At 49.9% G+C, this 14619-nt stretch overlaps 1 protein-coding gene across 4 annotated transcripts in view; it reads right to left on the bottom strand.

Annotated features, from left to right (window-relative positions):
• The window catches only part of ANP32A (acidic nuclear phosphoprotein 32 family member A), a 40833-nt gene that overhangs the window by 22738 nt on the left and 3476 nt on the right, over window positions 1-14619 (bottom strand). The window contains exon 1 of one of the 4 annotated variants that reach the window (XM_086711059.1): window positions 14070-14093. The exons of the other annotated variants lie outside the window; for them this stretch is intronic. Within the exon in view, the coding sequence (XP_086567185.1) occupies window positions 14070-14078 (9 nt within the window). The 5' untranslated portion in view covers window positions 14079-14093. Of the gene's footprint in view, window positions 1-14069; window positions 14094-14619 lie in introns of those variants that run through there. 4 annotated transcript variants of the gene reach the window in all.

The following is a 14619-nucleotide window of genomic DNA, read 5'->3' on the forward strand; positions in this document are numbered from 1 at the left end:
CCAATCACCTCGTTCGGATGGGGAGACGGGTTGCCCGGACAGACAAAATAGCGAGTCCAAAGTGACTTCCATTATTTTTTTTCTTTTTACTTTTTTGAAGAAGTTAACATTCATTCTCATGGTTTCAAAACCAAACAGCAGGGGCGACTGGGTGGCTCAGTCGACTAGGCGACCAGCTCTTGACTTCAGCTCGGGTCATGATCGCACAGTTCATGGATTCGAGCCCCACATCAGGCTCTATGCTGCCAGGGCGGAGCCTGCTTGGGATTCATTCTCTCTTTTTCCCTCTGTCTCTCTCTCTCTGCCCCTTCCCTGCTCATGTGCTCTGTCTCTTTCTCAAAATAAATACTTAAGGGGCGCCTGGGTGGCGCAGTCGGTTAAGCGTCCGACTTCAGCCAGGTCACGATCCTCGCGGTCCGTGAGTTCGAGCCCCGCATCAGGCTCTGGGCTGATGGCTCGGAGCCTGGAGCCTGTTTCCGATTCTGTGTCTCCCTCTCTCTCTGCCCCTCCCCCGTTCATGCTCTGTCTCTCTCTGTCCCAAAAATAAATAAATGTTGAAAAAAAAAAAAAAAAAAGAAAAATAAATACTTAAAAAAAAGCATAAGATAAACAGTTAATTCTCCCTCCCATCCTGCCTAGTTAACCATCCCACCCATTAAGTATATCCTTCTAGAATTTGTTTACACATACACAAATTCAAAATCTTATTTTTCTCCCCTTTACCCAAAACTAGCATATTATACACTGATCTTTGCCTTTTTTTGTTTTTGTTTTCCATGAAGTTCATGTAACATAGTACACAAAAACCTTTCTTGTTTCTTATTTGCACCGTTTGGAATGTGCCATCATTTTTCTTAACCGGGCCCTTATTGATGAGTATTTGGGTCGCTTCCAATCCTTTTCTACATTTATGTTGCAATTCAGATAAACGGGTACATATGTCATTTTGTGTTCATCCCACTTATTAACCAAAGAGCTGGAATCAGATCCTACTTCTGACCCACAGAGCAGCTGTCCTGGAGCCTCGGAGTCCTACAATGGAAAGGCTTCACCACTGCACCTGTGTGGACAAGTTACTTCCCCTCTGCTCATTCAACAACGCTTAGAGCCTACCAAAAACGCCAAGATGGCACCGCACCAGGCACCAGGGACCCAATGATAAAGGTGTCCTTGCCCTCTGCCCCCAGATTGGCCAGTCTGGAGGGACAAGCAGAAGGGACTGTTAGGACACATGGGGGCAGTTCGGCGTGCCTTGAGGGCCATCTAACCTCAGGGGGCCAGTTTCCCTGTCTGGTAATGGGTGTCCACATGCATACCTTAGGGGTGTTCTTGAGGATCAAAAACGTGTTGTTTGCCAAACACCGAGCTGGACACAAGGCTTGCAGTAGGTGCTCTGTAAGGGGGCAGCCTGACTCCTTTCCCAGAAGGGGTCCTGCTGATGGCCAGGCTGCAAGGGGTTCCAGGGAAAACACGCTGTCAGGCCCATTCCACAACCTCCTACGCTCTCTTCTTACTCAAGGTCAGAATACGCTGCTGGGCGGTTTTTGAGGCAGCATCTAAGCCCCTAATTGTCTTAGCCTACTTTTACCGGAAAAGAATTTGGTCTTCCCCCACTTTTCAGACCCTCTTTAGTACTCTGAGGCACCCTAGGTAGGCTTCTCATCTGTGCGCCCAGGCCCTCGTGGTTGAAGAACGTCAGAAACACGGAGACGTGCAAATAAGACTGGCACAGAAAGGCAAAGGAAGGCATGTGGAGAGCGGATTTTGCTGGGATTTCCCCAACAATGCAAAAAAATCACTTAAGGGGAAAAATCAGAAGGAGGGGCGCCTGGGCGGCTCAGTTGGTTAAGTGTCCGACTTCGGATCAGGTCGTGATCTCACCACAGTTCGTGAGTTCGAGACCTGTGTCCGCCTCTGTGGAGCCTGCCTGGGATATTCTCTCTTTCCCTCTCTCTCTGCCCTTGGCCTGCATGCTCTCTCATAAACTGAAAAAAAAATCCAAGGGAGAAAAATCACTGAACCTCACATTTACTTCATTTACTTTGATGTGTTCCATATCACAATAAAATATATATATTTTAAACCAGATATGTTGGCATCATATGTCCATCCTCCTAGCGAAGACAAATGCAGCAGATTTTATAGAAAAGAGAAAGAAATGAAAGTCAGGAATCTAGAGCATTTTCATATTATCAGCAGCCCCAAAGTGGCTGGGAAGATGGGGGAAATCACAGTTAAGATTTGAGGCTATGTGCACAGCTCTGAAGTCAATGACCTGGCTTGGTACCCAAGCACAGCTCCTCAGTAAGATGTGACCTTGAGCTAGTTGCTAAACTAGCTTTCTGAGCCTCAGCTCCCTCATCTGTTAAAGTGGGAATAATCCCACTCAGCTTGTAGCATTTTTTTATACAGATTAAATAAGAACAAATATGGTATCTGGCACACAGCTACTCAACGGTTAAAAGCAAACAAAACACATAAAAAGATACTACATTTTTCTCAATATTTAGTAAAAGGATGAAAACCTAGCTCCTCCTTTTCAGAACCCCAAACCAGAACAGTGGTCATCAAATTTATCCAGCCCCCCTAATACTGGGAAGCCGTTTCCCTAACAGGCTAATTAATGAAGTCTTACTTCACCAAAAGCTCCTTTCAAATTCACGCAGGACACCTTCTTCTAGATGAAAACTATCAGCCAATTAAGGCTCTTCCTGGTCCTTGGGAGAAGACGTGGGTCAGGGCTGGTTCTCTGACCTGATTTTACAGTGTGTTTCTCCCTGAAAGTAAGCCGGGGGGGGGGGGGGGGGGGGGGCTCTGAGTCCTGCCTCACCATCTTGGGTCAGAGGTAAGGGCAGGGTCTCCTTAGCCCACCCAAAGGCACCTGGCCCCTCAAACCAGGGTGGGAGGGCTAGATGGAATCCAAAACGTAGCAATGGGACCTTCCAAGAAATTCGGCCATTTCAGAAAGAACACGAAAAATCCCACTTAGGGGTGCCAGGGTGGTTCAGTGGGTTAAGCGTCCGACTTCGGCTCAGGTCATGGTCTCGCGGTCTGTGGGTTCGAGCCCCTTGTCCGGCTCTACACTGACAGCTCAGAGCCCAGAGCCTGCTTCAGATTCTGTGTCTCCCTCTCTCTCTGTTCCTCCACTCGCACTGTATCTCTCAAAAATGAATAAATGTTAAAAAAGAAAGAAAGGAAGAAAGAGAGAAAGAAAGAAAGAGAGAAAGAAAGAGAGAAAGAGAGAAAGAAAGAAAGAAAGAAAGAAAGAAAGAAAGAAAGAAAGAAAGAAAGAAAGAAAATAAATAGGCAGGGAGAGACCAACACCAGGTGGTCAGCCCTTGCCCAGAGGGCTCACTAGTGGTTACAAGATGTGTTTAAACTTTGTGCCCCCCACCCTCTGACTCACACAGCCATAAATGAGAAAATAAATCTGCTATTGTTAGTAAACGCAAATTTGCAAGTACAGATCTTTCAAAGCTGGAGCCTTAAGAGAATAATAAGACCTTCTGGGATGAAAAGGGGGGGGGGTCAGCTGGCCTGGGGAAATGACTAACGCTGGTGTGAGCAGAGTACTGGCCACTTATGTTTTGTCCCGCTCTTCTATCACATCATCTTTCCTACTTATCACCTCACGAATCTGCACCTTAACCTTGCTGGGCCTCTACTTGCTCGTCAGCAGGATGATTCGTAGGTACTCTGAGATCAGATACTTTAGGTTCTGGTTCATGGGGGCCAGGTGTCCAGTGTAGGTTACCGAGTGATTGCTCAAATGCCACCTCATCAGAGAGGCCCTCCTGGATCACACACCCCCTTTAGCACAGCTCTGTCTTCTTGGGGCTTAGCACACAGGCATCGTGACTCTTTACCGACCACCTCCCTCAATGGAATGGGAGCACCGCACGGGCAGCGCAGATGAGAAGTTTGTCTAGTTCACTGCTGCATCATGCAGAATGCCTACCCGGTGCACAGTGGTCATTCAATCAATATGTGAAATTGATGCATTGAATGACCCCTCCACAGTATTTGCTATCTGCAGAAATCACCCTCATAACTCTGGTGAACATCAGACGCTAGCCAGCCAAGTGCTGTTTATCACCAGAGACATCTGTGGCCGTCATAAGCCTCCCAGGGCTACTAACGAAGCATCTGCCCGAAACGAGCCTGGTTTGCCAGTACGGTGGGCACCTTGCAGACCAGGATCCCGACCTTGCTGGAGTCTATGGCCCCTGGTCAAACTCACAGATGCATTTGCACTTCCACTTTAGACACTCCCCTGTGGCCACTCCTGGCAGTGACCACACTGGCCGCTGGGACTGAGGGAAGGTTCCCAAGTGCCTACAGAGGCCAAATGCCTGCCCTGAACCACGTACTCCTTCACTGTTAAGAGGAGAGCATTCCACTCCTGCTGCCACGACCGCAGCTCCTCCACCTCCACCCAGAACAGCAGCCCTAGAGGGAGGTCCCTGCTATGGGAGAAGCCTCCCGAGACTCACAGAGTGCACCTAAACGGACAGACACACCAGCTCTACACAGGCACATCTGCAACAGAGCCACAAACTAGACGGGGGCTAGGAGCACAGCCACTCATCATGGCGGCAGGCCAACCTCTGCAGAGAGGATTCTCCAAGCCTTCCAGACAAAGCTGAGGAGCTGTACCAAAGTGCATGCCTGCCCACCCTTCCCAGCCTGCACCCAGGGTGCACCCGAATCTCCGTAGGGAAAAGGAGACAGGCAGAAGTGGCAGGAACGCCCCGGGTGACTGTGATGGCCAATTCCTGGCCCTCCATATGGAACAGGCCCCTGTGCCAGAACAGACAGATCCTTCCCACAGGCAGCTAGGCGGGAGGCTGGAGACACATGACATCATCACAGAGCCTTCCTGGGGCCCCCAGCTGCAAGGGAGCTGCCCCGGTCTCTGCAAACCCTCAGGTCTCTGCAAACCCTCAACGCCACCCTCAGGCAGGGGGAATAAAGAGACACGAACCTGACCCCACAGAGAGCTGAGCCACAGTGGACGTGAGGTGCCGTGGAAATTAGCGCAGAGGAGAGCACAGCTGGAAGTCCTGGGGACTTCTGCATCTCGACATCACCTGGGAGGGACATGAATCGCACCCTTTAGTCCGGTCAGTAGAGGAAGACTTCCTGGAGGAGGCCCATCAGAAGCTGTCTGAATGAAAAAGGCCTGACTGAGGCACACCTGGGGTCCTGCAGCCAGGAGGGGAGTTGAGAGGCAGGAGGGCCTGCGGGCAGAGCAAGTGCTCCAGGAAAGAGAAGCCAGGCAGAGAGCCCAGTCACCCCTACTCCACAGGGAGAGGGAGGCCCTGGGGCAGGGGTGTCTGCAGCTCGCAAGCAAGCAAGCAAGCAAGCAAGCAAGCAAGCAAGCAAGCAAGCATTCCGGCTGTCTCTTGCCCGGGGCTCCTCCAGCCCCCTCCCACCTGCTTGAGCAGCTCCAGGGCAGGCCTCCTTCTGGGACAGGCAAAGACAGCTCTCCCCAAAATTGCTCCGGCCACACACAGGCTCAGACACCGAGCAAGGGCCTTCTTCAGACAGGCTGCCCCCTCCCCAACCCTGTTCAAACACTCCTTCAAGCCTGGGCTGGTTAGAATCCACTAGCCTTCAGGGGCTATCCGCGACCCACACCCGGCACAAACATTTCTTTCGGTCCTGACAACAAGCAGGCGTTATTGTCAGTCACCATTTTACACACGAGGTAGCTGAGGCTCAAACCTGCTGGATGTGCTCTAACAGTGGAGTCAGCGGCTCGGGCCCTGCCCGAGACGCCCGACTGCTTGGCCCTGGGGTCCCGTCCTCCTTACGTAAAGGTCCCCTGGAGATCAAGGAAGGGCCAAGAGCAGTCTTGCTCAAGAAACCTCACTCGACACTCCAGTAGCAGCCCCGTGAGGTCCAAGTTCACGTGCAAGTGTGATGAGCCGGAATGTAGGCCCGTGAGGGGGCCAGGCCAAGGACCAGAGCCCGGCACCCCGGCAGCGGGGGGATTCTGGACCCCTCTTTCCTCTTCCCCATTTTCCTTCCTCCATTTTCCTCGTCTTTTACCTCCACTTACTTTACTTCTTCCTACCTGCTGTGGAGTTCTGCACCCTGCCTCAATGTGGCGGTTCCCAACTGTGCTTTAGAGCCCCCTTTAGAGCAGTCTAAAAATACACCGACTGGGCACCACCCTCGGAGACTGATCCTGTAGCTGGGTAGAGCCTGGGAATTTCTTAAAATGCTCCCCTGGTGGTTCTGATACACAGCTGGGGTTGAAATCTGCCTTTCTAGCCACATGCATTCTTTCCCCTGTCCATGCTCTATCTCCCCAACCCCACCACAGAAACCACAATTCCACTGGTCTGCAACCCACTCCCCACCCAGCTCGCGTACCACCCCCCTCCCCGCCGCCCTTCCCCCAATCCAGAACATAGGAACTGGATTCACTAAATTCAAGCTGCTACCCAGATACTTACGTGGCATTCACAGAACTCCCTGCATCATTCTGGATGCTGGGCACACAGGCCGTATCAGTGAAAGTGGGCTCCCCTCACCCTCCCTCCCTTCACAGCCACGCCATTTGGGCCTGCTGGGGAGGCCAGCAGCTACAGAAAAGTTGGTTACATAATGGGGGATGAGGGCCTCCACGGGATGCATGCCCCTGAAGAAATCTGTAATCCTTTTAAATTTACTATTACAGGTTCTTGCTTCAACCCCGCCCCCTACGCGCGCGCGCACACACGCACACACACACACACACGCGCACACACTCTCTCTCTCTCTCTCTCTCTCTCTCTCTCTCTCTCTCTCTTCCTCTCTCACCACCACCCCCCCACCCCCGACTTCCGAGGGACGCAGCAGAATCCAGTGACCTGGACCTTCTGGACACTTCTGATGGCAGAGTCCCAGCACAATGTTGCTTAGAGACACCACAGGCCTTTCTCCTCCAGACTTCACTCTGGCCCTCCATTCCTGTTCTTCCAGCCCACAGCAGAACCCTGCCTTTTCCTTATTCCCAGCCGGAGGACAACTAGGGGGAAAGCCTCCTCACTCCCACTCTGCTAATGGAATGCTCTCACCTCAGACGTGTCTGAGCCTCACAAGACATCTGCAGAACAGCCCAGGGGGTTGCCTTCGCTGGACCCTACGGGATGGCCTGAGAGGACTTTGGTGGGTCTGTGCACACAGCCTAACCAGACAACACCTACTAACACAGAGCAACGGATGCTTCCTCTGCTGGGGATCTCAGGCAGAGCCCTGCACCTTCCCTGCTTGTCAAAGAACGGTAAAGAATGCTCTTCACCCCTAACCCATCACACACCAGGCTGGGAAGTTCTGAGTAAGGAAAGAGTGCTTGGTAAGGTACAGGCATTTCTTGTATGGCACGAACTTTCGTGACCAAATTAAAAATAAAATAAGCCACAGAGTAGAGTTGTAGTCTCCTAACACAATCCACTGACATGCAGGAAGAAACTATTTGGACCTTGAAAAATACTTTTGTGTTTTATTAGTTTTTTGGTGTTCTGCTTTGCTGTGTGTGAATAATCCACTAAACTAAAAGGTAGACAAACTAGGGCTGAGGTTCAGATGTAAAAACCGGAAAAATCGGAGAAGCACAGGGCGCTAAGAAAGTGTGAATCACCCACTCAGAGGAAGAGCTCACACTCACCCAGGGGAGAGCTGGAGGGGAGGGGGTTGGTGGGCAAAAAACCCTACATTGTTTCTGATGCTTTGTTTCAGGGGCTTGTGCTTGGCTTTCCAGAAGGCGATGAAAATGACAAGAACATGCAAGGACCCTGGTTTCTTCATTCACCTTCATTTCTAGAATGCCCACCATGTGCCAAGTGCAGTGCTGTGCTCCGAGAGCACACAGTGATGTGTACCAAAAGCAGGGCCTTGAAATCATGCGGCTACACAGGGGGACAGAGATGCTAATTAAAACACTCACATTCGGGAATGTATAATTACCAACTGAAGCACTGTGAAGGAAATTTCTGTAAGAGTTTCATAACAAAAGAACCAGACCCAGAGCTGAGGAGGGTGGAGGGTGAGGGAGCTAGTGGAGACAATTAGACGCTAAGACGGTGATGGTGGCAGTTATGGCCTGGAGTAGATATGCAGGAATAAAGGCGGTTAAGTGAGGCCAGTGCCGTGGCAAGGCGGTGAGGGAAACGATGAGGGCAACCAGTGGCCAGTCCCTACAGAACCTTCTCCTAAGAACACCACGTATTTGAAGCACGGCGACACAATTACATCCGTGTTTCGGCGAGAGCATGCTGGCTCAAGTCTGAAGCGTGGCTCGAGGGGGCTGTGGATGCAGGGACATCAGCTGGCAGGCAGTAGAGGATGTATTGCGAATAGACAGGACTCGTGACGGATAGAAGGTCGCGGCGCATCTAGGGGAGGACGGAGGTTACAGAGGTCATGGGTTCTTTCTGGGCATTTGCTTGTGGGGTGATTTGGGGACACTCAGGTGGAGACATCGGGTGGGTCCCGAGCTTAGCCAGGAGTCCAGGGCGGGGACGCACCCATCAGTCACAGAGCGAGCACGGTCCTTTCAGCTGTCAGGGCGGGAGGACACCACATGGTGTGGAGGGAATGCAGACCTAGAGGGCCCAAGGCCCGAGTGGGCAAAATCTTTCGTGGCCACAGAGAGGAGGGCAAGGGACACTAGAAACGAGGAGTGACCAGAGCGGTAGGAGACATACTGGAGAAAGGGAGTGCGGGAGGGAACCCGTTTCATGAAGGTCAAGGGTGCAAATGCTGCTGAGGAGTGATATAGAAGACGACAGTGAAGTTGTCTCTTTAGAGCTGTTTAGGAAGCAAAGCAGACGGAGGAGGGTTGAGGTGTGAGAGAAGTGAGGGAATGGAGAAGGTGGTTCTAGACAACTCAGGAAGTCTGACTGTAAATGGGAAGACAGAGCTAGGCAGCAGCCACAGTGACACAGAATCAAGTGAGGTTTTCTGCTGGCTGGAAGATTGGAGAAACACCACAAGCCTGAAATGGTCCGAAGGAGAGGAGCGGCATAGGTGCCCAGGGCAAAACACCGAGGACACCTGAGCGGGGCACAGATTCCAGCTAGACATTTCTTGGGAAACCAGGCGTCACTTTTCCATGAAGAAGGCGGGGGTGGCCAGCAAGGGGGCAGGCTGGGAGGGCGGTGAGGAACAGTGCCGTCGCCCCGTCCGGGAGAGAGAGAGTGGTGACCTTACCCTCTGCACAGACTACCTGGGACCCATGGCTGGGGCTGCTCTGTGATGGTTAGATGTGCAGCTATACTCACATCCAGAAGCCACGCGTTTACTACTGAATTGCTTGCTCGTGGGGAAAAGACTTCTGCCAAGTTAAGAATCTCTAGCTTCTAACCTCTTTTCTCACTGAAACGAACGTTACTTTTTAATATAATGTGTGTTGTTAACGTATGGGGTGTTTTTTTGTTGTTTTTTGTTTTTTTTAAAGCGAATGCCAACTATGCGGTTCCAGTGGGACAGAGCATAATACCAATGACAGTTCTGGTTTCCTGAGTGCTTACCGTGGGGTAAGGTACTATCACATCATCACGTAACAGAGACAAAAGGAGGGAGGCGCTGTGAGGTGAAGGGGCTTGCCCAAGTGCCATGGCTGGAAGTAGGGGAGACAGGATGCACCCCCCAGGCAGGCTGGGTGGGAGCAGAAGCCAAAGGCACCCTCCTCACCCTGCAAGTCTCTCCTCCACGCTGGAAAACGTGGAAGCCAGGCCCCAGGCAACCTGCACAGTGTGTGGCACCTGAAGGATGGAAGGCACTGGGTGGTGAGTGTGGAGAGAAGGGGGTGGAGGAACAGGCTTGGCTGAGGGCCACTGGCACAACCAGGAACCTTGGAAGGCATCCACTTGGGGGTAGGAATTTAGGATAAGGATTCCTTAATGCCATGAGAAGGTTTGGGGTGGGAAAGAGCTAGAACTAAGGAGAGAGTGTGCAGTTGGAGAACATGGGACCCAGGGACAAGCAGCTTTTTTTTTTTTTTTTTAGTTTTATTTATTTTGAGAGAGAGAGAGAGCCCAAGCAGGGGAGGGGGTGGGGGGTAAAGAGGAGGATCTGAAGCAGGCTCTGTGCTGACAGCAGAGTCCGACGCGGAGCTCGAACTCACTGAGACCATGACCTGAGCCGAAGTCAGACATTAAAGGACTGAGCCACCTAGGTGCCCCTCGAGCTGGCTTAAAAGCTGGAGAAATCACTATTGACCCTCAATGGAGGGAGTTCACAAAGCTACACATGGCATTCCCTCATTCCCCCAAATCAAACCACCAAGTATTTGAGTGCGAAGGAAGCTTAACACTCATCTTTTAATGTCTTTCAAACAATAACAAGTGACGTGATCAATTTATGGGTCAAAGCCAGCACACTTTTTTTAATGAACAGAAATGTTTTACATGTAGTAAGGAAGCGTCTTGTCATTTGTTGGTAGAACATATGTCCGTATATACCTACTGGGTAGTGGTGCAAAACATATTTTTACTGTTAGGATCAAGAAGTTTGAAAGTCACCAATCCAATTCAATACTCTCATTTTAGAGTGAAGGAGACATAGAGGCCCCAAGAAGCCCAGCAACTTGTCCAAGTTAGTTAATAATAGCAAAACTGAGAACAGCACACAAGTCTTTAATAGCCCTCTGCTAATTTGCTCACCAAACCGGAATCTCCAAACACAAATATCTCTGGGAAAGACAGCCTTGACTTTAATCCACATTAGGGTAAGTGATAGTGGAGGAGTAAGCTGATCTTTTAGATCTGCTGCCTAGGGCAAGTTCTGGTAGAGAAGATAGATGAGCGTCCCAGGGCAGCCGTGGGGCTAAAACAAAATAAATGCGAGTGGATGTATGGGGGTTGCAGGGTGTGGCTCACTGGGCACAAGACAGGGACTAGTGTGGGAGGACAAAGATATTTTATCTTGTTTACAGTCTTTGTATTAACAAATATCATCAGGACAACTGGTTCTATGTAAGGAGGCTGTTTCCACGTCCGGGCAGGTGGCCCAGGGCCACGGGTGCTTGGCTCATCTTGTTTCAACAAATTTTATTAAATGACAAGTTCTGAGTAACAGGTGCCTTCGCAATTCTCCATCCCTGCCCAACTCCATCCCTTTAATGAAAACATCATTGTTGGGGATTTATCATGTGTACAATTGTATTTCAATGTAACGTAAGATTCTAAGATTCAAAGTCAGGTCCCTTTTTCTCTGTATTTGTGGGAGGAAAGCAGTGGTGATGCGGAATGGGTGGAGTGCACTTCCCCAGGAGCCGAGACAACTAGCTAGGGCAGGGGGTGGGCAGGTCAAAACGGGGTGGGGAGACACGGCAGTACACATCTGTGAGGGAGTGGCCGCCTCTGGACAGCAGAGTAATGAGCCTCCTTTTCGTCTCAGAACTCAGGCCAAACAACTGGGCCAACCAAGCTCATGTGACCAGGGCTCCTCACCACTCAGCAACAAGCTCTGTGCTCCCCTCCCAGGCGGAGACACCAAGGTAGAGGGGGCAGGCACAGGGGGGAGGAGTCGCCTGATGAGTAGCCGATACGATATCCATAAAGGGTCACCAACAGTCCCCGAGTTTTTTATTTCAACGTGGGATCATTCATTCCGACGGAGGCTCTGGGATGGCCAGCCCCCAAAGCTCAGTTAGGTGCCTGTATTACAAATAAAAAGGATTGTGTAAGTCTAGCATAAGTCACCTTGAAAGGCTGGTGGTGCAAAAGCGGACAAGACAGGGACCTGGGTCTGCAGTCCTCTGTCCTTAAAGCATACGCCAAAGTTGTGGGGACTGGGATTCTTCCCCTTGGATTTATCTCCTCCTCCCCTCAGCCTGGCCAGTCTTATTCCTGTTCCCTCTGCTCGTTAGCTCGGGCACAAGTGGCTAGAGGTAGGAAGAAGGCTCTGAAACTCAAAGCCACTTTGTTGAGGGTGTGTTCCCCAGGAAACGTGCATGGTGGGAGAGCAGCAGGGCAGGACCAGAGATTTCAGGATTATCTGTGGCTTTCAATGATCTGTGTTCTGAGGGTCTGATGTCAGCCATGGAGGACACAGCTGCTGCACCTTCTGCAGGCCTCAAAGCTCTGAGAAGACATTTGAAATTGAAGAGTAACCATAGAACTACAAGATACACAACACCCTTTTGAAATACGGAGTATGCAAGCTGAAGAATTTTAGTTGGTTACACAGAAGAACTTCTAGATAGAAGGGGCACTCAATTCTGAACTGGTAATGAGGACAATTTCTCTTCTGATGGAGGTTCTTGGATCAAAGCCAATTTCCACTAGGCATCAACTAGTTAAAGGGCACACACAAAAGAACTTGGAAACACTCCTAAAGCACCACCCAAATGAATGGTCTGCCACATGCTTAATAAAAAATTTAAGAATTAAAAACAATAAAATAAAAAAATCCAGATCCCAGCCCTCTCTTCCCCCAACTAAGAAAGGGATCACCAAGCTTTCTCTGTAAAGGGCCAGGTAGTAAACTTTACCTAGAGGCAAAACTAACAATACAACACAGGCACTTTTATAATGACAGAAAACAAATTTCCACAATTCTTTTATTGATGAAACTTAAGATCTGTAATAAATACAACTCGGGGGTCAGGGTAATGATGGTCTAATGAGACAAGTGGAATTCTTTTGGGGGGAGGGATAACATTTCACATAATTGGAATCCAAAGTTAAGCGTTCCACATCATCAAATTGATTGCAGTATTTCTATGTACAGATTATTCTTAGCTCATGATACCAAAACAGGCAGCTGACCCTGAATTTGACAGCACTTGTGCTAAACCAACATCTAGGGGTGCCAGGAATCTGCATTTTACATGCTCCCTAGGTGATTCTGATGATGGATGGGCCATGTTTGGGACGTGATGGACTACACAACTCTCAAAGTCCCTAATTTCCAACCAAAGAGGCCTCTGGTTTTACAGTAGGAGGAGAACCCAACTGTGTTGCATATCGTGACCACCCTCACAACATGGAGGATGTCACACAGCTTTGCCTACCCTTAATTAGTCGTTAGGAGAGTTCAGTGAGATGATCCATGAATTGTTACTAGTATACCACATCTTAGGTAAGGTAAGAGGACATGCCAATTTTCTTCAGTTTTTTGGATGCAGATGGTGACAAATAAAAACAGAAAATGCATTCCATGCAGGATCCCATACAAACCACTGCCTAAGAGTCTTCGTATTACTAAAATGTGTACCCCAACATCTAAAAGGACAGACTTATTTCAGCCTAAACAGATGTGATGTTCTGAACCAAACTCGGAAAGTGTATAGCTTCCCTCCTTAAAATGACAATTCAGAGCCCCCCCCCCCCCCCATCCTGACCACCCACCTCAGTATCTTCAAGCAGGAGGCCGTCCAGGGTTCATTTCAATACCTTAAATGACAGGAAACTCAATCTCTCATGAGGTGGCACTATTTTAAAGCCAGAGAAGAAAAAGCTCTCCCCTTAGTGTCTGATCAAAAAAATAAAATAAAAAGATGCTTCAGGAGATGGAACAGAGAGTAAGATGATGAGTATGCAGACTGGCTGTGATAAGCTCTCTATGCCTCAATTTCCCTGTGTGTAATATGAGGATAATAACAGTACCTACACCTCACAGTGCTGCTGTGGGGACTAGATTAATTGATCTGTATAATCCACTTAGAATTGTGCCAGGCACAGCATGGTGCTGTGTAAGCATTCGCTATTATTATTGTTGTCGTGGTGGTTGTTGTTGTCCAGAACTGCAAAGAAGCTCAGAGTTGTGCTCTATTATCTCTCCAAGACCAACACTATCGCATATTGGGCACCTGACGGCCAGAAGAAGCCACTTTTGTCACTCATTAGACCAGCTCACTAGTCCCCTTGTAAAGATGAGGAAATGAAGGTTTAAAGAGGAGGTTAGGTTACCTGCCCAAGATCACAGGGACAGGTTAACTTACCCTACCTCTTTTTGGCCAGAAGAATTCAAACGCAGAGGTCTGTGCAGCTCCAAAACCCACCTTCACTATGGAGCCCCCAGACTCAAAACTACTACCAGCAGCAGCGATCCAGGAACAAAACATCACTGACCATGACCATCCGGAGCCCCAGCTCAATTTTCTGCCTGTGGATCCTTGGTTGGCTTGCATAAACTGGAGTTAATATCAGGCTACATGAACCCAATTAGGCAGTAGTCTGGAAAACATCATGCGACGTATTCCAAAGGTCAAAGTTAAACCTGGCTTCCTGGGCAGCCTTTGCCAGGCACTTGCCATCAAAGCTAGTCTCACGCAGACACCAGAGTTTAACCAGAGAGGTGCTTAACCAGCACTGACATCGGCTTTTAAAAAGTCCCGGAGAGAAGCCAGAGACGTGACGCAGAAAGGGAGTCGGCAGAAAGACATCGCTTACTTTTTAAAAAAGCAAACCTTATTCCCTTCTCTTTTCGGTTTAGGGTTACTACCGTGAACTGCCTTCCCCAGGGCAAAAATAAAAGGGGGGAGGGGCAGTGGAAAACTGGGGTGGAGGGGGGCCTCCCCTCGCAGACTGCAGGGCGCTGTAACACCCACCTGAAACACGGGGCGCGACCTACCTTCCCGGAGAGCCCAGCCCCGGAGGGCGTTTCCCCAACACATCGACA

The sequence above is a fragment of the Puma concolor genome, chromosome B3, assembly GCF_028749965.1.
Source record: "Puma concolor isolate L17-30 chromosome B3, mPumCon1.1.hap2, whole genome shotgun sequence".
Classification (NCBI taxonomy): Eukaryota; Metazoa; Chordata; class Mammalia; order Carnivora; family Felidae; genus Puma; species Puma concolor.